This window comes from Panthera tigris, chromosome B1 (assembly GCF_018350195.1).
Source record: "Panthera tigris isolate Pti1 chromosome B1, P.tigris_Pti1_mat1.1, whole genome shotgun sequence".
Classification (NCBI taxonomy): Eukaryota; Metazoa; Chordata; class Mammalia; order Carnivora; family Felidae; genus Panthera; species Panthera tigris.
Genome location: NC_056663.1, coordinates 164,512,039 through 164,531,005, shown reverse-complemented (window position 1 = coordinate 164,531,005; position 18,967 = coordinate 164,512,039). Strand labels below are relative to the sequence as shown.

The 18,967-nt window shown below is 38.2% G+C and overlaps 1 protein-coding gene and 1 long non-coding RNA gene across 3 annotated transcripts in view; one reads left to right on the top strand and one right to left on the bottom strand.

Annotated features, from left to right (window-relative positions):
• Window positions 1-18,967, top strand: part of GABRB1 (gamma-aminobutyric acid type A receptor subunit beta1) — a 373,556-nt gene that overhangs the window by 352,004 nt on the left and 2,585 nt on the right. Inside the window, exons 6-8 of one of the 2 annotated variants that reach the window (XM_042984593.1) lie at window positions 37-174; window positions 285-437; window positions 3,887-4,125. In XM_042984593.1, the coding sequence (XP_042840527.1) occupies window positions 37-174; window positions 285-437; window positions 3,887-4,125 (530 nt within the window). Of the gene's footprint in view, window positions 1-36; window positions 175-284; window positions 438-3,886; window positions 4,132-18,967 lie in introns of both variants that reach the window. The other variant, XM_015534761.2, reaches the window with a different exon arrangement.
• LOC122238047 lies at window positions 3,990-17,089 on the bottom strand. The gene is made up of 3 exons (XR_006217025.1): window positions 16,948-17,089; window positions 16,770-16,817; window positions 3,990-4,072 (listed from the first exon to the last, which is right to left on the bottom strand). It is a non-coding gene; the product is annotated as an uncharacterized LOC122238047 (long non-coding RNA).

Below are 18,967 nucleotides of genomic sequence, written 5' to 3'. Positions count from 1 at the left end.
AACTCTATTTAACCATGCTGTATTTCTTGGTTTCAGATGGCTATACCACTGATGACATTGAGTTTTACTGGAATGGAGGAGAGGGAGCGGTAACTGGAGTTAATAAAATTGAGCTTCCTCAGTTTTCAATTGTCGACTACAAGATGGTCTCCAAGAAAGTGGAGTTCACAACTGGTGAGGTTATTTCCCTCCAAATGAACTCGGGGCACTGTGAAAGAAAGAAGATGATTCCTACCAAATGGAGATCTGATTTTTTTTTTTTCTATTTTTCTTTTTTAATTCAGGGGCATATCCACGACTGTCACTAAGTTTTCGTCTAAAGAGAAATATTGGCTACTTCATTTTGCAAACCTACATGCCTTCCACATTGATTACAATTCTGTCCTGGGTGTCTTTTTGGATCAACTATGATGCATCTGCAGCCAGAGTTGCACTAGGTAAGGCATTCCCAGCACTGAAAAGAGCTGGTAGGATTTAGCTTCAACCAACCAACCATTGTTAGAAATTATAAGCAATGGCTTTCTCTCAGAGCAAGTCAAAGAATGAGATTACCATAAGAGTCCTTATAGTAAAATATCAAAGGGTAAGCATTTTCAGGATGAATGTTTTACAATGCAATATCTTCTTAGCATTTTACCAAAATAATCTTGAAATATAATTAATACTAGCTATATTAGTGCTTCTTAGAGTCTATTTTTAAATTTTCATTACACTAATTTTTACTAACTTTGTGATGATTTCCTCTTTGGTCTCTGCTTTTTACAGTGAAGAACATTTACAATGCATTATTCTCTTTTTTTTTGTATGTTGTATTCTTTTTTTTTGTAATATAATTTATTGTCAAATTGGCTTACATACAACCCCCAGTGCTCATCCCAGCAAGTGCCCTCCTCAATGCTCATCACCCATTTTCCCTTCTCCCCCACCCCTCATCCACCCTCAGTTTGTTCTCTGTACTTAAGAGTCTTTTATGGTTTGCCTCCCTCCCTTTGTAATTATTTTTCCCTTCCCCCATGGTCTTCTGTTAAGTTTCTCAAGATCCACATATGAGTGGAAACATATGATACCTGTCCTTCTCTGACTGATTTATTTCACTCAGCATAATACCTTCTGGTTCCATTTACGTTGCTGTGAATGGCATTATTTCATTCTTTCTCATACAATGCATTATTCTCAAATGGATTTGGAGAAAGCTAAACCTTGTGACTGTTAACAAGATATGTCAATTGTTAAAAAATACTATTTTTCGAACATTAACTAAAGTTAAGTTGTATCGATCTGAGTTTTCCTTAAATGAAGCCCATCGCATTTGAATAGGGCACAGACATTCATCAGCTATATTAATGACCTGTGATCAGCACAGAATAAAAATGGTTTCCTTCCTGGAGGAACAAAATTCAAAATTAATCTTGCCATGGTTGAGTAATTGCAGCAAGCTGAAAGGCTATATTTGAGACTTTAAAGGATTCTTTGGAAAGTTAGAATATATAAGGTCCTTTTGATGAATCTGAGCATGTATGGGTGTGCCTCATTATTTGATCCTAGACCCCTTTCAGTTATCATATTCTGGGGCTTATTCTCATACATGTGTGCACATGTGTGCGTGCACACGCACACACACACACACTCTCACACACACACACCAAATATGTAACAGCATCATTTCCAGTTAAGCTGACATACACATCACTTCTTTTGAGATTGCTCAACTGGGTTAGATGTTCAGCATCCCCTTCACACTCAAAGTAATTGTCATCCCTATAACTTATTTCTAATGACTAATTTCTAATGGCTCACCGTCAAATGCTGGTAGCCCCTTATCAACCTTTGAACATTCCAAAACTAAGGAAAGGCAACAAATAGTTGATCACATCATAGGTATGAATCTGCATATATTATATGAATGTGAACATGAGTATGTGTATACTATGGTTAAGGAAAAAACAGTGGATGATGTCAACAGCAGGGAATACAACTATCAAGGTCATAAATTGTGGTTCTCCTTACCCATCTATCCCCAAAGCTAACGGTATTTTGATTAAAGATGTTAGCACATAAAATGCTGACTTAATCTTCTCTTTGAAATGTAAAATCTGTGACATTTTAAAACTTAACTAAGTAAAAAAGGCATTTGTTTACTAACCCTTCTTGCTTAAAAATTTAAATCAACGAGTAGAAACCAAAAAGTAATTAGTGGATTTGTAAATGAACTGTTTATTTCTGCTGAGGATATTAGCTAGAATTATATTGGGTGAACTTTAAAATTTTATTCAAAGAAATAAGTTCATGATGGCATTTCAGATCAGTGCAGCACTTTTGAATTCATCACTGATCTGAACCATTTTAACTTTTTATATGCTAACTCCGACTTCCTATTTTATCTGTTCTCTTAAAGTTGAATAGTCAAATCAGGGAATTTATCCAGAATAATCTCATGGGCAAATGAGTGCTAAACTATTGTTCCCCCTTTTCAGTTTCTACCTTCTATTCTCTTTGCCGGATGTCCTTTGTTTTTAACACCCATTTTAACATTTCCTGTCTTTATTTTTAAGGACTGTCATCAAGTTTCAAGTTTTATCTTCTCATCTTTCTGTTTTCATTTTAAGTGCCTTTTGTTTAACACTTCCTTGCTTTTTTGCCCCTAGCTGGGTGATCTATGGAAAATAACTAATCTCAGAATTTCTGTTTATGCATCCATAAAACAGAAATCATAAAGCTGCCTTATCATACTCAGCAAGCTGTTATGGCAGTCATATAAGATAATTCATAACTGTGTTTAAACTGTAATATTGGGGCACCTGGGTGGCTCAGTCAGTTAAGCATCGGACTCTTGATTTTGGCTCAGGTCATGATTTCACTATTCGTGAGATCAAGCCCCATGTTGGAGCCTGCCTGGGATTCTTTCTCTCTCCCTGTCTCTCTCTCTCTCTCTGTCCCTAACCCAGTCTCTCTCTCTCTCTCAAAAATAAATAAACAAACTTAAAAAATAAAATAAAACTGTAATATGCTATATAAATATGTAATATTAGTATTATAGCACAAATTATCTATGTAAGATTCCAATTTCCTCTTCAGTTTTGTTTTTCCCAATTACATTTCATCATTGCCATCATCAACACCAAATATTTATTACACTCATGCAAAGATTATATGGTTAAGAAAGCTTGTGCTTAACAAAATAGACAAAACATAATTTTCCTTTTAAGAGTTTACAGTCTTAACCTTCTTTAACAAATCCAAGTTGAATTTTTCAGGAAATCTTCTCTTGACTCTAGGGAACTAATTCATTCTAAGCTCTGGAATCAAGAACCAGAGGTAATATTTGAAAAATCAAAGCAACAAGGTTTTATTTAAAAAATACATAAATCAAATGTTTGATGCAAATCGCGAACTTTCTTACGTATATCTTCTTTTAGTGTTGTTTCACTATGAATGATGCATTACTATTTTAACGTGTAATACTGACCTTGTATATATTATAGACTTATGGAATGAAGTAGGTCTCCTCACGATGGTTACCAACTTTCAGTTTGGTAGTGGCTGTTGTGGGCGTTAGTGTCACAAGGACAGATTTAGTAGGAACAGTGAGCATATCAATGGGATTTTGATATGCAGGCCCATTTGTTTTTCTTTCTTCTATGTGTATTATTTTTTAAAAAATGGTTTCCAACCCTCCATTAATGGTACATCCTGTTTTACGATTTGTTCATGGCCTGTATGGGGAGTCTGAAGCTTTGTCCTTCCAAATATCTGCTCCTTTTGCCTAGTGGTTTATCACATTGCTGCCATCATTCTGGGACACCAATAAGGAAATAGCATCTGTCTTAGTCTTTCAAGGGCAGCTTAACAAGTGCGTTCAGCTAAGATGTGTCTTTCTGTTTCATAGGAATCACCACCGTGCTGACAATGACAACCATCAGCACTCACCTCAGGGAGACTTTGCCGAAGATCCCTTATGTCAAAGCGATTGATATTTACCTGATGGGTTGCTTTGTGTTTGTGTTCCTGGCTCTCCTGGAATATGCCTTTGTAAATTACATCTTCTTTGGAAAAGGCCCTCAGAAAAAGGGAGCTAGCAAACAAGACCAGAGTGCCAATGAGAAGAACAAACTGGAGATGAATAAAGTTCAGGTAACGTATTAAATATTCCTTACAATATTCTTCCAAAATGTATCAGCAGCATGGTGCTCAGGGCCCCCATAACAGGGGGGAAAAAAAGTATATTAGTTTATCTTTAATATGGCTCAAACACACCTCCCTTTTACATATTTGAGAATTGGGGATTGAAGAAGTTAGGTTGAAGTTACCATAGATTAGTAATATACCTGGACCTAAAACTCAACCCTAAATCCATTATTCTTTATTCTAAACCAAATAGTTGTAAAACTATAGGCAGAAGAATAATGCCAGATTTGCTTGATAAATGAATGAGACAACTAAAATAAATCAGTTCTGTACTCGGTGGAAATGAAAAGATATGGCCCAGTAGCTACAACCACAGACTGGAATTAAACTGCTCGGGTTTGAGTCCCAGCTCTGCTACTTACTGGCTTTATAACCCCAGACATATCAACCTACACAACGTCTCATCTAGTCTCTGTTCTCAATGTCATCATGTATACTTATAGAGTTGTTATAAGGACTAAATAAGGTTTTTTTTTTAAGTCTAATATTTGTAACAATACCTGGAGCATGATAGGTACTCATTATCATTATAGCTAGCTAGCTATTACCCTTGGATGTAAGACACTGTCACTATTTTTCTTTTGCTTTTCGTTGGTAGATCTTATGACTTGTGCTTTCACTAGTGCTTTCTTTATTCTTTAAGAACATCTCTTTAGCCTCTACTTCTATGCCATGTTTCACTGAAATCAAATTAAAGTTGTGAACATTGAAATACTGCATCCACTATAAATTGTTTTCAGATGGCACCCAGGGTGACAGCTCAAAAGATTCGCTCATTTAGCCACCATTCTGAGCATTAGGGATACTTCCCTGAAGGAGACAAAGCTCCTGGCTCTCATAGAGTTTAGACTCTAATGCGGGAAGACAGACCATAAACATGTAAGCACGGATTAAGAGGATAATTTCAGGTTGTAGTAAGTTCTGAAGAAAGTAAAACAGAGCGATGGGTAAGAGAATGATTTGGATCAGCTTCAAGGGAACAAGGAAGGTAGATCAGGAAGACTTCTCTGAGACATGACCATTTGATCTGAGACCTAAGTGATGAGAAGCACTAACCACACCATGCCCATTCGAGGCAGAGGACACGACAGTGCAGTGGCTCGGAGGAAGGAATTGCTTGAGGTATGAAAGTACTAAGAGGACACCAATGTGGCAAGACCATAGCAAGTGAGGGAGAATATGTAGTATTAGAGGTGGCTGGAGAATCAGGCAGAAGCCAAACTATAAATCTTCAGTGTATGTATCTTCATGCTCTTTGGTGGGATATCAAAACCAAACACTGTCAGGTAATTAGAAAATTATAAGCAAAATACCAAACAGATTCAGCCAAATGGTCAAAATTCAAAGTAACTCATTCAAATAATATTTTACTCTTTTTTTTAAAGTTCCTTCTTTTAAGTTTAATTTTTTTTTGAGAGAGAGAAAGAGAGAAAGAGAGAGAGGATGAGCACGCGTGAGGGAGCAGCAGAAAGAAAGGGAGAGAATCCCGAGCAGGCTCCATGCTGTCATCTCTGGCCTGATGCAGGGCTCGATCTCACGAACCGTGAGATCATGACTTGAGCTGAAATCAAGAGTTGGAAGCTTAACCAACTGACCGACCCAGGTGCCCCAGGAAATTTTCACTCTTATGTGAAATATTATGCTGGATTCTAGGAGGAAGCATGATACTCGCCCTGAATAATCTTCCGATCTTTGTGGGAAAGAAGATTATATTCAGATGAGGTGATTAGGTTATAAAATGAAACAGGACAGCACCTACCTTGAGGAGTGTTTCTGAAAGGAAAAGGCTGATTCTGACCTACTAGCTTTAAAAGTACGTTAGCAGATTTTAAGGCCACCTCTTTTCTGTTCCCACTCTCATCTCAGTTGCCTTCTAAGCCTCTGCATAGCTTGGAATGTGTATTAATGGATGTATCATGAGGGAAAGCCCTACATAAATAAAATGGCATAGGTTCACTGGTAGGAAAATCTGAAGCCATGGACTGGATGGATGTCAAAGATAAGTAGAATTTGGAAAGGTAAAGGAGAAAATAGGGCCTCTGAATTGGCTAGAAAAGCAGTGTTCTCTAGAAAGGTAATTAAATGGAACTGTCACACCTTCAGCAAACTGAAATCAATGCATTCAGATAACTTAAAAACATCATAAAACAAACTTTAACCACACTCTTTGGTCATTTACCTTGATTCCACCCCAGGATATCAGAGAATTTTTCTAAGATGTTAAGGGACAAATAAAGGCCAAATGAAAGCCTTGTATGCCACATCATATCTAGATGTATAATACATATTGCCCTCAAGAGGGCTTAGTGACTAATAAATAAGTAAAATGTTTCTATCTAACTGATCTTTGTGTTTGAGTAACATTGGGCTCAAACATAGTAAGGTTTCACTGGATCTCAAATCAGGAACTTTTTATGCCAGATGAATTGATGTTTTAAATTTGAATTCCAGTAGATAGGATAGAAAAATCCCTCAATTATCAGGGTTTTTTTTTTTCTTATGAAATTTATTGTCAAATTGGTTTCCACACAACACCCAGTGCTCATCCAGGGATTTTTAAAGAAGATAAAAATGTGCTTTTATCCATGGAAAGTTAGATTAGAAACTTCACAAATGCTTTTCAGAAAAACACAGACAAAATCATGCCCAAATTAATTTAAAAATCATGTTAAGACATGAAAGAGTAGTTTATGTTGGACTAACTCTCTTATGGATTAAAAATTATAAACCCCGAGCAAAAAAAAAAAAAAAAAAAAAAAAAAAAAAAAAATATATATATATATATATATATATATATATATATATATTTGAGAGAGAGACAGCTTGAGCAGGGGAAAGAGGCAGAGGGAGAGAGAAAGAATCTTAAGCAGCCTCCACACTCAGCATGGAGCCCAAGGTGGGGCTTGATCTCTGTGAGATCATGACCTGAGCCAAAATCAAGAGTCAGACACTCAACCGACTGAGCCATTCAGGTGCCTCCTGAGCAAAAAAAAATTTTAAATCTGCTTGAAGACATGAGACTAACTGAAAACAAACAAAAACTAAAGGAGAATCAACCCTCAAATGAAGGGAATGACATTCTCTTAAATCAGTATTTATATAGCTTTGTCCCGAGGCCACTCCCCAGTCTGCAGAACTTCAGCCAAAAAACCTGCAGTTTTATCAGTCTGATGAGTCAGAACATGGAGTTTGATACTTCCAGAGTTTCAAGAAATCCTAGAAAGAAGTGAGTCACAAGAGAAATGCAAAATCTGAATTTGGGGCGCCTGGGTGGCTCAGTCAGTTAAGCATCTGACTTCAGCTCAGGTCATGATCTCCCGATCTGTGAGTTTGAGCCATTCATCGGGCTCTATACTGACAGCTCAGAGCCTGGAGCCTGCTTCAGATTTTGTCTCACCCTCTCTCTCTGTCCCTATCCTGCTCATACTCTGTCTCTGTCTGTGTGTCTCTCTCCTCTCTCTCAAAAATATACATTTCTTTTTTAAAAAAGGAAGCTTTAAAAAAAAAAAACCTGAATATAAACTTCCCACAAATCCTTGGTTGACCTCTGAACTACAAAAGTATAAAATGCTAGGAAATCTGGAAGGGGGAAACAGCTGAAAGACTGAAAAAAAAAGAACAAAAATAAGGGATTCTCCTTGAGTTAAGGGAAAAATTAAAATAGATTCACCGTAACTACACATAAAACCCACTCACTACCCATTCTAGGTGACCTATTAGTAATTTAACTGCCTTTTATTATTATTAATTTTTTTTTATTTTGGAAAGAGAGAGAGAGCAAGGGAAAGGGACAGAGGAAGAGAGGGAGAGAGAGAGAGAGAGAGAGAGAGAGAGAGAGAGAGAATCTTAAGTAGGCTCCACTGTCAGCACAGAGCCCAAAACAGGACTTGATCAAATCACTCTGAGATCACGACCTAAGTCGAAATCAAGAGTCAGACACTCAACCAACTAAGCCTCCCAGGTGCCCCTTAACTGCCTATTAAAACAAAACCCAACATTTGTTAGGGAAAATAACAGAATCCAAAGTCTCTACAGAGCAGCATCAACAGCTACTATATAATAAAAAAATCACTAGACATGAGAAAAAAGCAGGAAAACATACCCATACTTAAGAGAAAAGACTTAAAAAGAGAAAAGTCACTAGAAACAGAACTGCAAAAGTCTCACATGTTGGCTTAAAAGATAAGGACAATAATTAAAAATAATAACAGTAATTAATATATGTAGAAGTTCGTAGAAAATAGCCCAAAACTAAAAGGAGCTGAAATATCCTGTAATAGGCAAATGGTGAAACAAACCATGGTAGGTTCATACCATGGAATACCAGTCCAATAAAAAGTAATGAACTATTGATACATACAACAACTTGAATGGATCTCAAGGCATTATGATGAATGGGAAAAAAGTCCATCTTAAAAGATTATACATTGTCTGATTCCAGTTATATAATATACCTGAAATAATAAAATTATAAAGATTAAAGAACAGACCAGTGGTTACCAGGAGTCAGTGATGGGTGGAGGGATTGAGTGTGATTAATTAGAAAGGGGTAGCACAAGGTAGCACTAGTGGTGGAATAATTCTGTAGCTTGCAGTGGTGGTTATGTGAATCATCACATGTAATAAAACTACATAGAACTACACATACTTTATACCAATGTCACTTTCCTGGGTGATATTGTACAGTAGTTAAGTAAGATGTCAATAGGAGAAACTGGGTGAAGGGTACATGAGAGCTCTCTGTGCTATCTTTGCAACTTTCTAGGAATCTACAATAATTTCAAAAGAAAAATTTTTAAATAATGTCCATAGGAACAGATTAATATAGGTAGAGATGGGGAGTTTCAAAAAAAGACTTGAAACTGAAAAAGAACCAATGGAAATCATAGAATTGAAAAATTCATTAGACTGGGTATTATATGTAAGTGATGCATCACTGGGTTCTACTCCTGAAGCCAATACTATGATGTATGTTGACTAACTTCAATTTAAATAAATTAATTTTTTAAAAAGATTACATACACTTCAATTTTTCTATTTAGATTACTGCATCCTTAGCAAAGCAATGCATAAATCAGATCCCCTGCCCCCCCCTTTCAGATAGATGAAAGAATATCCATTATATATTACATATATCCTTTTGAATAAAAATTGCTTATATATTTAAAAAAAAGAAAAATGCATTAGATGAATCAGCATCAGATTTTATAAAACATAAGAAAGGGTTAGTGAAATTAAAGTTAATATTGGCCATCTCTCAATTTTTCCATTACACTGGTTCTTATCATAAATGTTACTACCTCAAAGAAGGCTTAACTGACACCCCCAACGGTGGATTGTATTTTGTACCATTGTTATTTGTTCTCATGGCTTTCTGTGCTTTTCCACCATAGGATTTACCACAATAGTGAATATATGTTTACTTAAGTAATTTTTTTTTAATGTCTATCTCTCTACTAAACTATAAGTTTCCCAAGGATTGGGATCAAGGTCCTCGTCTATTATGTTTATTGTTCATCAGTGGCTAGAACAGAGGAAAAAACAAATAAGTATTTGCCGAATGAATAAATTTAGAGAGGACTTCTCCATTCAGGTTGAGTTCTTAGCTACCATAACCCAAGGTCCTGAATGCTACATCATGTTTTATAAAACTCATATACATTCATAATAAGTAAGAAAAAGAGACTGTAGTCCACTTCAGTTTTTGCTCCAAATTTTCTTACTATCACTTTGATTTTTAATATTTTCTAAAGCATGATTTATATCAACCCCTGCTATTCTCTCCGAATCACAGTGTCATATAACAACAGATAGATACAATCTTCAATAACAAAGCAAGTGTATTACTTCGTCTTTTCAGTGTATTATCTCCAGCAGTTAAGATAATAATGCAACCTGTGTGGTATTTAAAAATGCTATCCCCTGGTGAAATTTAAAAAATAGAAAATAATATCAGATTTTTTCCTTTCATATAAAAGTTTGGGTGGTCTTCCCCTTTCCTTTTAGATCCTTGTAAACAGTTGAATTCAAATGATACATGTGCTGTGGTCCCAGACAATTTTCATTTGAGGGACCCTAATATTTGCCTTGGTACCCTAGAGCATAGCATGGCATCATTCATTTATTACACATTACTCTTGATAGCCTTGGCTGGGCAGTCATGTCAAGGGTCATTTGTACCGAAGTTAGAAGTGCTTGCTTTGTCTTGATTTATATTACCACCAGCTGCAGTGAAGCATCTCTTCTGTAGGAGTACAGATGCTGAATCCAGACATTAGGAGAGTTTCAACCTCTGAGGTGATAAAGACTGTAGATTCATGTACCCCTCAGGCATCATTTGAAACTAGAGATGGTATTTAGAGTTTTGAAAGATAGATTTCACAGTACTAGTAGGCTGTAAGTATGCTACTTCTGGGCCCCTTTTACACTAACCTGGAATATACGTGGTTGTGTCTGTTGGCCACATGCCTGCCCACTTGCAAATAGATCCACCTAGGATGGATTGGTCGCATGGGCAGTCTATAGTCAGGTACTGATTTGAAATCACTTGAAGTCATGCGGGACACCTTGCAACCCCAACAATTAAGACATAGAATTTCCATTCAGATTCAGATATTGATGCTGTAATCTGGCCTCTTTCCTCTCATTCCTATTCTCTGCGGTGTGTTATCTACATTTTCAGACACTTTTAGACATCTACACTTTCAGACAACTTGCTAAATGGAAATCAGCTCTGTACTGTGATTAATTCCAGGATCCATAATGCATGTGAAAGCAGGCATCCTAACAGTCAACAGCTTTTCCTTAAAACTAGCTTGAAACAGATGGATACCTACATGAGCCTTTGAGCCTAGGACGTACCCCACATCACTGCCTTGTCATCGGGCCAACTAAGACACTTCTCTCAGCCTTTGATGAAATTTTAACCTTTATGACTTAGCATCTTGGATTCTGGAGAAATTCAGGCAGGACCTTTGATTTCTGTGGATAGCCTGTGTTAGCAATTCATGGACTTCTTTAGCCCTTAAATCCGTGCCCAAATCTGGCTCGGTTCATGCTTTGTTCTCTAGTCTTGGCTTAATGTAGCTAATCTCCAGATGCTTCAACAGCTCTTTTTCCCTCTCTCTCTCTCTCTTCCTCTCTCTCTGCCTCCCTCCTCCCTCCTTCCCTCTCTCCCTCTCATTTCCTTCTATACCCAAACATCTAGGATTCTTTTGTAAATGAGGAAGAAATCAAATTCACTTAACAGGCTTAAGAAAAAGGTGGGGGATATATTTTGGCACACACAACTAGACGGTCCATGAGTGGTTCTAATTTCCTATGTGGCTATATCCATATATTTAAACATTGTCATCAGAAAGCATCTCTCTTCATCTGTTAACTCTGCTTTCCTTTATAATGGCTTTACGTTCATTAAACCCTTCCTTCATGGTGTTCCAAAACGCCGAAGTTTATATGTTCCAAGCTCTGCAACCTTAACCCAAAAGTACTTTCTTATCACCAATAGTTACAACAAAAAAAGTCTTAGGATTGAGTCTTCTGGATCAGCTTGAGTCATATTCTCACGCAGAAATCAATCTCTCTGACTAGGAAGTTGGGAAACAATAAATGCACAGGTCTGCATCACATGCCTGTCCCTGGAGCCTTAAAGATGCAAGTAGGTCCACTTCTACCACGTGCACCAAGGAAAGTCAGGTAATGTTATCAGAAGAAGGTGGAATGGAATCAGACAGGTCAAACCAATAGGCATCCACCAAAACTCACCCTAGACTCTGCCTAGAAGAATCTTTAATGCTACATCCAGCACCCACTGTGATCTCATGCTGCTTTCCTCTTCTGCCTCATTCCTCCTCCCTCTCCCCTTCACCGACACACACTTTGCTCTAGAAGTTCAACTCACAGTTTTCCCAAATTTGCCATGGTTTCACTCTTTGCTAACTTAGCTTGGCTTGTTCCCCAAAATTCACCTCTTGCCTGATGTCTGCCCTCACTCATCAGGTGCTTCTCCTAGAGCTCTCCATTGCACACTATGCTTACCGTTTTTTTTTTTTAACTTAAAAAATATTTAAGGGGTGCCTGGGTGGCTCAGTCAGTTAAGTGTCCAATTCTTGATTTTGGCTCAGGTCATGATCTCACAGTTGTAAGATTGAGCCCAGTGTCAGGCCCCATGCTGAGCATGGAGTCTGCTTAAGATTCTCTCTCTTCCTCTTCCTCTGCCCCTCCCTTACTTGCACTCTCTCTTTCTCTCTCTCAAAAAATAAAAGTCACTTAAAAATATTTAATATTGGGGCACCTGGGTGGCTCAGTCGGTTGAGCATCCGACTTCGGCTGAGGTCATGATCTCGCGGTTTGTGAGTTCGAGCCCCGCGTGGGGCTCTGTGCTGACAGCTCAGAGCCTGGAGCCTGCTTCAGATTCTGTGTCCGCCCCCGCCCTCTCTCAGCCCCACCCCTGCTTGTGCTCTGTCTCTCTCTGTCTTTCAAAAATGAATAAACATAAACAAATTTTGTTTAATATTTAATATTTAACTTTAACAAATATTTAATGAGGGTATACTATAAAAATACTCTGTATGCACTAGGTATAGTCAGCAATGAATAAAAAAAAAAAAACCTTTCATTTGGATGGGAGAGAAAGATGAACATTATACATATAAATACATCACACACAATCAAAATGACACCCACAAACACACATATAATGCCAGGCAATAATATACACTGTAAAGAAAAACAGAGTAGGACTTGAATGCAAACACTTTATCTTCCACTTTGGGTTTTCCAATGCCTGCCAAAGAGCCCGGCACAAATCAGGCACTTAAATGACTTTTAAAACAATAAGTGAACTAATGAATTAATTACAAAACCAAGCAGAATGCTCTTTAAATTCATGTATAATTGGAAACTTTTTTTCTATTATATTTCTATTGTTACAAAAATAAAATATTTAAGTCTCTCTCTTTTTTTTTTTTTTTTTAAGCCTCTCCTACAGTGAAAACTGTTTGGTACCTGTCCAAATTTAAAACATATATATATATATATATATATATATATATATATATATATAATAAATCTTTCCTAATGAAGGACATATATTTTGATTAGGGACAGTCGATGGTAATAATAGATGTGTGCTATTAATAGATTGCTTTCAGGTTGTTTTTTTTTGTTTGTTTGTTTGTTTTTTGAGAGAGAGAGCATAAGCAGGGAAAGGGCAGAGAGAGAGGCAGAGAGAGAATCCCAAGCAGGCTCTGTGCTGTCAGAGCAGAGTCTGATGCCAGGCTCGATCTCACAAACTGTGAGATCATGACCTGAGCCACAATCAAGAGTCAGACGCTTAACCAACTGAGCCACCCAGGTGCCCCTAGACTGCTTTCAAACGGTGTTGATACTTTTCTTTTCTCAGCAATTCCTTCTCCTGAAATCTCTATGTTAGAATCTAAAGTGATTGATAACTCTACTCTGCCGTTACTTCATGATATTCTCCAGTGGGGAGGAAGAAAGTGTAGAAGTGCTTTGTTGATTACCTTAGGAGAGGGGCAGAGGGAGAGAGAACCTTAAGCAGGCTCCATGTCCATCATGGAGCCTGAGACCATGACCTGAGCAGAAATCAAGAGTCAGACGCTTAACCGACTCGGCCACCCAAGTGCCCCGACATCACACACTTTGAATACCTCCTTTTCAAACATCCAAAAAGTAATGGTTACTTTGACCAAAATCACTTTTTTATTTTCCTGAAGAGCAAAACATTACTGAAGAGTTTTTGGATGACTTTTTAAGGGGATTCACTGAAGATGAATCTGAAAACTGACCCTTATTTGCATCATTTAGAATTCAGTGAATTTGCTGGTTATAATGCATGTTATATTTAATTGTAAAAAGCACTCATCTCACATATTGGGTCTCCCTAAGTCTATGTATAAAATGCTCCTATGCATAAGATAGTTTCTGGTTTCTTGTTTCTATCATTCTCTGTTCAAAGCTCAATAAATTCCCACTAACATCAACTTAAGAAATTACTCCCTAACCTTCATGTCACGTATCTCAGGCTTGAACAGTGCATATTTGTAATTAATTCTTAGCTCTCTGAAATAAGCTAACCACTTTGTGCATTTTAGGTACACCAAAATCAGCTAGGACCCTTGGAAAGCTTGTGTAAAATGCAGACTGGGAAGACCTGAATCTAGTATGAAATGAGCTCAAACCTGTATTTTTAACAAGCTTCCCAATAGATTCAGATGCACAATAATGTCTGAGAACCACCACTCTAGAGTCTAGCCACTTATGTGTCCCTTAGCCATTGAAACTCAAACAGAGCTTAGAGAGATGACTCCGTCAGAGTTTCAGAGTTCCTCATTCTATAGACATTTACTCAGCCCCTCCTTAGGAGTATCAGTCTCTTTTCTGGAAGAGCAAGGGGGATATACAGTGATGAAAAACACAGTAACATCAGAGCAGCTGTGCTCCTGGAGCTTACATTTCAGTTGAATAATTAACAATATGTAAATAAGGGCACCTGGGTGGCTCAGCCAATTGTGTCTGACTTCAGCTCAGGTCATGATCTCATGGTTCCTGGGTTCCAGCCCCGCGTGGGGCTCTGTGCTGACAGCTCAGAACCTGGAGCCTGCTTTGGATTCTGTGTCCCTCTCTCTGCTCCTCTGCCATTTGTGCTCTCTCTGTCTCTCTCTCAAAAATAAACATTAAAAATAATAATAATAAAATAAAACAAGTGTGTAAATAAATATACGCTATAATGGCAGATGATGATAATTATGGTGAAGAAAATGGTGAGGAGCTAGTCAGGTAACCATCTGAGCAAGATCATTCCAAGAGAGAGGAACAGCAGTTGACAATGTCCTGAGGACTTAGGAGCATCAGGGGAGACAGTCAACAAATGACAAGTGTGGCTGGAGCAGAGAGCTCAAGGGGCAGAGTGAGGGCAGAGGTCCTTGTAGGAGCTAAATCACATGGTACTCTGTGGATTTGGATGAGAAATCTGGATTTTATTCTATGTCTTAGGAAGTCATTTGATTTAAACAGAGGAGACATTGGTCTGTTTTACATTTTTTAAGCGTCACTCCAGCTGCTATGTAGAGAAAAGACCAGAGTTCCTTCCTGGAAAGAGGAAGACCAATTATGCAGCAAGACATGATGGTGGGGGAAAGCTGGTCAGAATCAAGATTTATTCAAAAGTAAAGCCATTAGGATCTGCCCATACCAATGTATGGGAGAAAGAAGGCAAAGAAAGGGGTCCAGGATAAATTTATCTACCTGAGTAACACGCTGGAAAATTGCCAGTTGTTTCATTTGTCATTCTTCCATTTCTATTTCTTAAATAACAGAGTGTGGATTTGTTTAGATTTATGTAGGTTTGTACTCAACCTTCTATAGCGTCTTGAAACAAGTTGTCAGGAAGTTTGCAAAGAGACATGCAAATCACCTCCAGCAAAGCCTCCTATTTCCACCCCCACACACCCCACCCCCCACCCCACCCCCTAAACCAAAAGGTTTCAGGAATTTGAGACCTAGGGAATTGGCGTTCAGCACAGCCCTGGTGAGAGCTAATGACTGACAGCAACAGCCCGGATGTGGTACATTCTAGGAGCAGGATGGGCAGACGTGACATGTGGCTATGTGGCTCTCTGCTCCCTACAGGTGAAGGCAGCCATTCGCACTGGACAAACTCAGTTAAATAGACTGTAGGCTTCTGGAAGGCAGCTCCTTATGTGGCGAGCACCACTTCACTTGGCTTCCTGCACTGTACTTCAGAACCACTCAGTAAATGTGAATCCGATTGAATTAGCTAGCAAGAAGGAAATAACTTCCTGTTTGCAAAGTAGATTGAGCCCGGAAGGTATTTCTCAACAGGGCTTTAAAACTGCCACTGGAAACAAGATTATATTTTATTCCAATTACACTGCAATGAGTTCTGCTCTATTTACATATTGAAAATATCCAGAACAGTTCGATTCAGTGAGTGGGAACATTTTTCACAGCCTACGGCACTGTTTGCGTATGTTGGGAATGAGAGGAGAGAGGGAGTGAGTTGGAAAGGGTGGGAGAAAGGCTAGCCCCAAGCTAGAATATGAATTTGTACATTTGCTCAGGGTTCTATTGAGGGAAGAAATACAGCCATCACATCAATGTGTTCCGGACTTGAGTCATTTAAAAACGACTCTCATGATTTTTGTCATACCCTTTCTATCAGCCAGAGTTCTCCAGAGAAACAGAACCAATAGGAACAGAACAGACTTTATTTTAAGGACTTAGCTCATACACTTGTGTGTGAAATCTGCAGGGCAGGCTGGAAGTTCAGGCAGAATTTCTAAGTTACAATCATGACCTGAGCTGAAGTCAGACACTCAACCGACTGAGCCACCCAGGCGCCCCGGTCCTCCTGAAGTCTTAATTATGACTTTATTCATTTGCTCTAAGTTTAGGCTTAATGATAGATCTAAACTTAAAAAAAATCAGTGATGTTGGTCTGAGGAATATATAGTTAATATAATGCAGTAAGTAATTCACCCCACTATTAGGTTTATCTCCCCAATCACTGGAACCACCTGACAATTACAGGCCTTACTCACCAATGCAGCAAGTTCAACACGCACATCCCTAACTGGACTGTACCTTCTCTGCAAGCAGATCAGAAGGGGAACAATATTCAGAAGACAAGGAGCCAAGTATGCCTGCCTCCTTCTCCCAAATATGCCCAGTGGGGAGCAGTGGGAGAGGAGAAAGGGAAAATAAGCTGGAAGTACTGACCCCTTAGTTTCTTTCCCAGGGACTGGAGTGGAAAGTCTCTTCCTTTATGGCATCATGAGGCATGAGGAGTGATTATCCAAACGAACAGCTATTTCAACATTAGCAATGAATGCTTTAGGAAATCTGTCTGTATATGCCCTGGAAATCCACTGTAATGACATTTTCATTTGCCTCACTTCCTTCTGTTTCAAGGTTTAAAAATCCTTGATGCTTAGACCATGCCCAATGCAGATGTTGATCTGATCTCTTATTAACTAGGCAGCATTTAACCATTGCAAATGTTGAGGTGATCTATGACATGGCTCCTTATTGTTTCTGAGGATGTGAAAAGACCACTTTCCCCCTGGACATTATTTTTGGAAAGCTGTGTCAGCTGTGGATATAAAGATACCTTGAGTGTTTTTATACTGTTGAGGTAAAATGAAAGCCACTCTTCTCCAAAGGACAGGGGTTAGGCCAGAGCCAACCAGAAACCTGCTGGTGTCACCAGTGGTATTCTGACCACATAATCACTTTACTGAGAAGCAAAAAGCTTAAAAGGTAGGGAATGAAAATGCACTTCAGGAGAAATGCACAAGCACCCATCACACACACACACACACACACACACACACACACACACAGTTTGTAACACTGGCTTTTAGGATAAGTTCTAGACTGTGTAGGAGAAAGACTGGAGATAGGTCATAAGCGTTATATGAAACCTCTTAAATTTTCCTAATAAGGGACACAGTAATGTTGATTCAACTATACAGTAATGCAGTCAGCTTTCATGGGTAGTTATAGAACCAGATTCATTACTTTATATGTCAAATCACTTACAGCTCTGATTTCTAGCCCAATGACAAAATATTTTGAGGGATTTGAACAAACCAGTAAATAAGCATCATGCAATTTATAGGTGCATTAGAATCTGTACCAAAGTTAACCAAAATATCTTAATAAAATGTAGTTTTGCATGACCTCTGTTTAATGAGGAGCATCTCTATGTTTCACTGGCAGATTCTAAATTCTAGCAACTTGTTTACTTAGGGAGATTTCATAATAATGGAACTTAATGATGCATACAGTACAGAAGAAGTGATTCAATTTTATAAGTTTTTTTTGTTTGTTTGGTTTGGTTTTTAGTATGCTGTGTCTTCTGCCTGGAATATTATTTGTAATCAAAGACTGCCAAAAATCAGAAGCAAACCCTTGAGATTACCTAGTGAAAACCTTTTATTTATAGATGAAGAAATGGATTTAATAACAAACCCAGGATAAGAATACAGTTTTCACCTCTCAATCCTTTGTTCTGTCTTTAAGGCCTAGTATAAGTTGCATCTCCTTCATGAAGCCTTCCTTGACCTTCAGACTTTTATGAACCCCTAATCATGGTCTATACTGTACCATTTATCACTCCCAAAATTATATCTTACTCTCGTATAACTTACTCTTGTATATTTTATCTTGTATTACAAGATACTCTTGTATCTCTCAGGAGACTTTTTTTTAAGTTTATTTATTTTGAGAGAGAGAAAGTACAAGTGGGGGAGGGACAGAAAGAGAGGGAGAATCCCAAGCAGGCTCCATCCTGTCAGCACAGGGTCGGATGCAGGGCTCAAACTCACGAAACTGTGAGATCATGACCTGAGCCGAAATCAAGAGTCAGATGCTTAACTGACTGAACCACCCGGGCACCCCTCAAAGGAGATTATTATCTCAAGGACAAAATCCATGTTTTATGATACTCTTGACTGAAACACCATAGTACCTAACAGAATTATGGACACCATGATTATCTTCTAAGGTTCTAGTCCCTTTTCTAATGGATTCAACACTTTGTTCCATGTCACTTCAACCCCACCATCCTCTTTCATAAAGTAAACTTTCATATGCATGACTTTTCATCTATAGACATACACACACGCACACACACACACACACACCTGACACCTTGCACTGTGCCTGGCACAGAGTAAGTACTCAACAATGCTTTCCTGAGAGAGGGAGAGGAAGTTGATTTTTGAAGTTACTATAA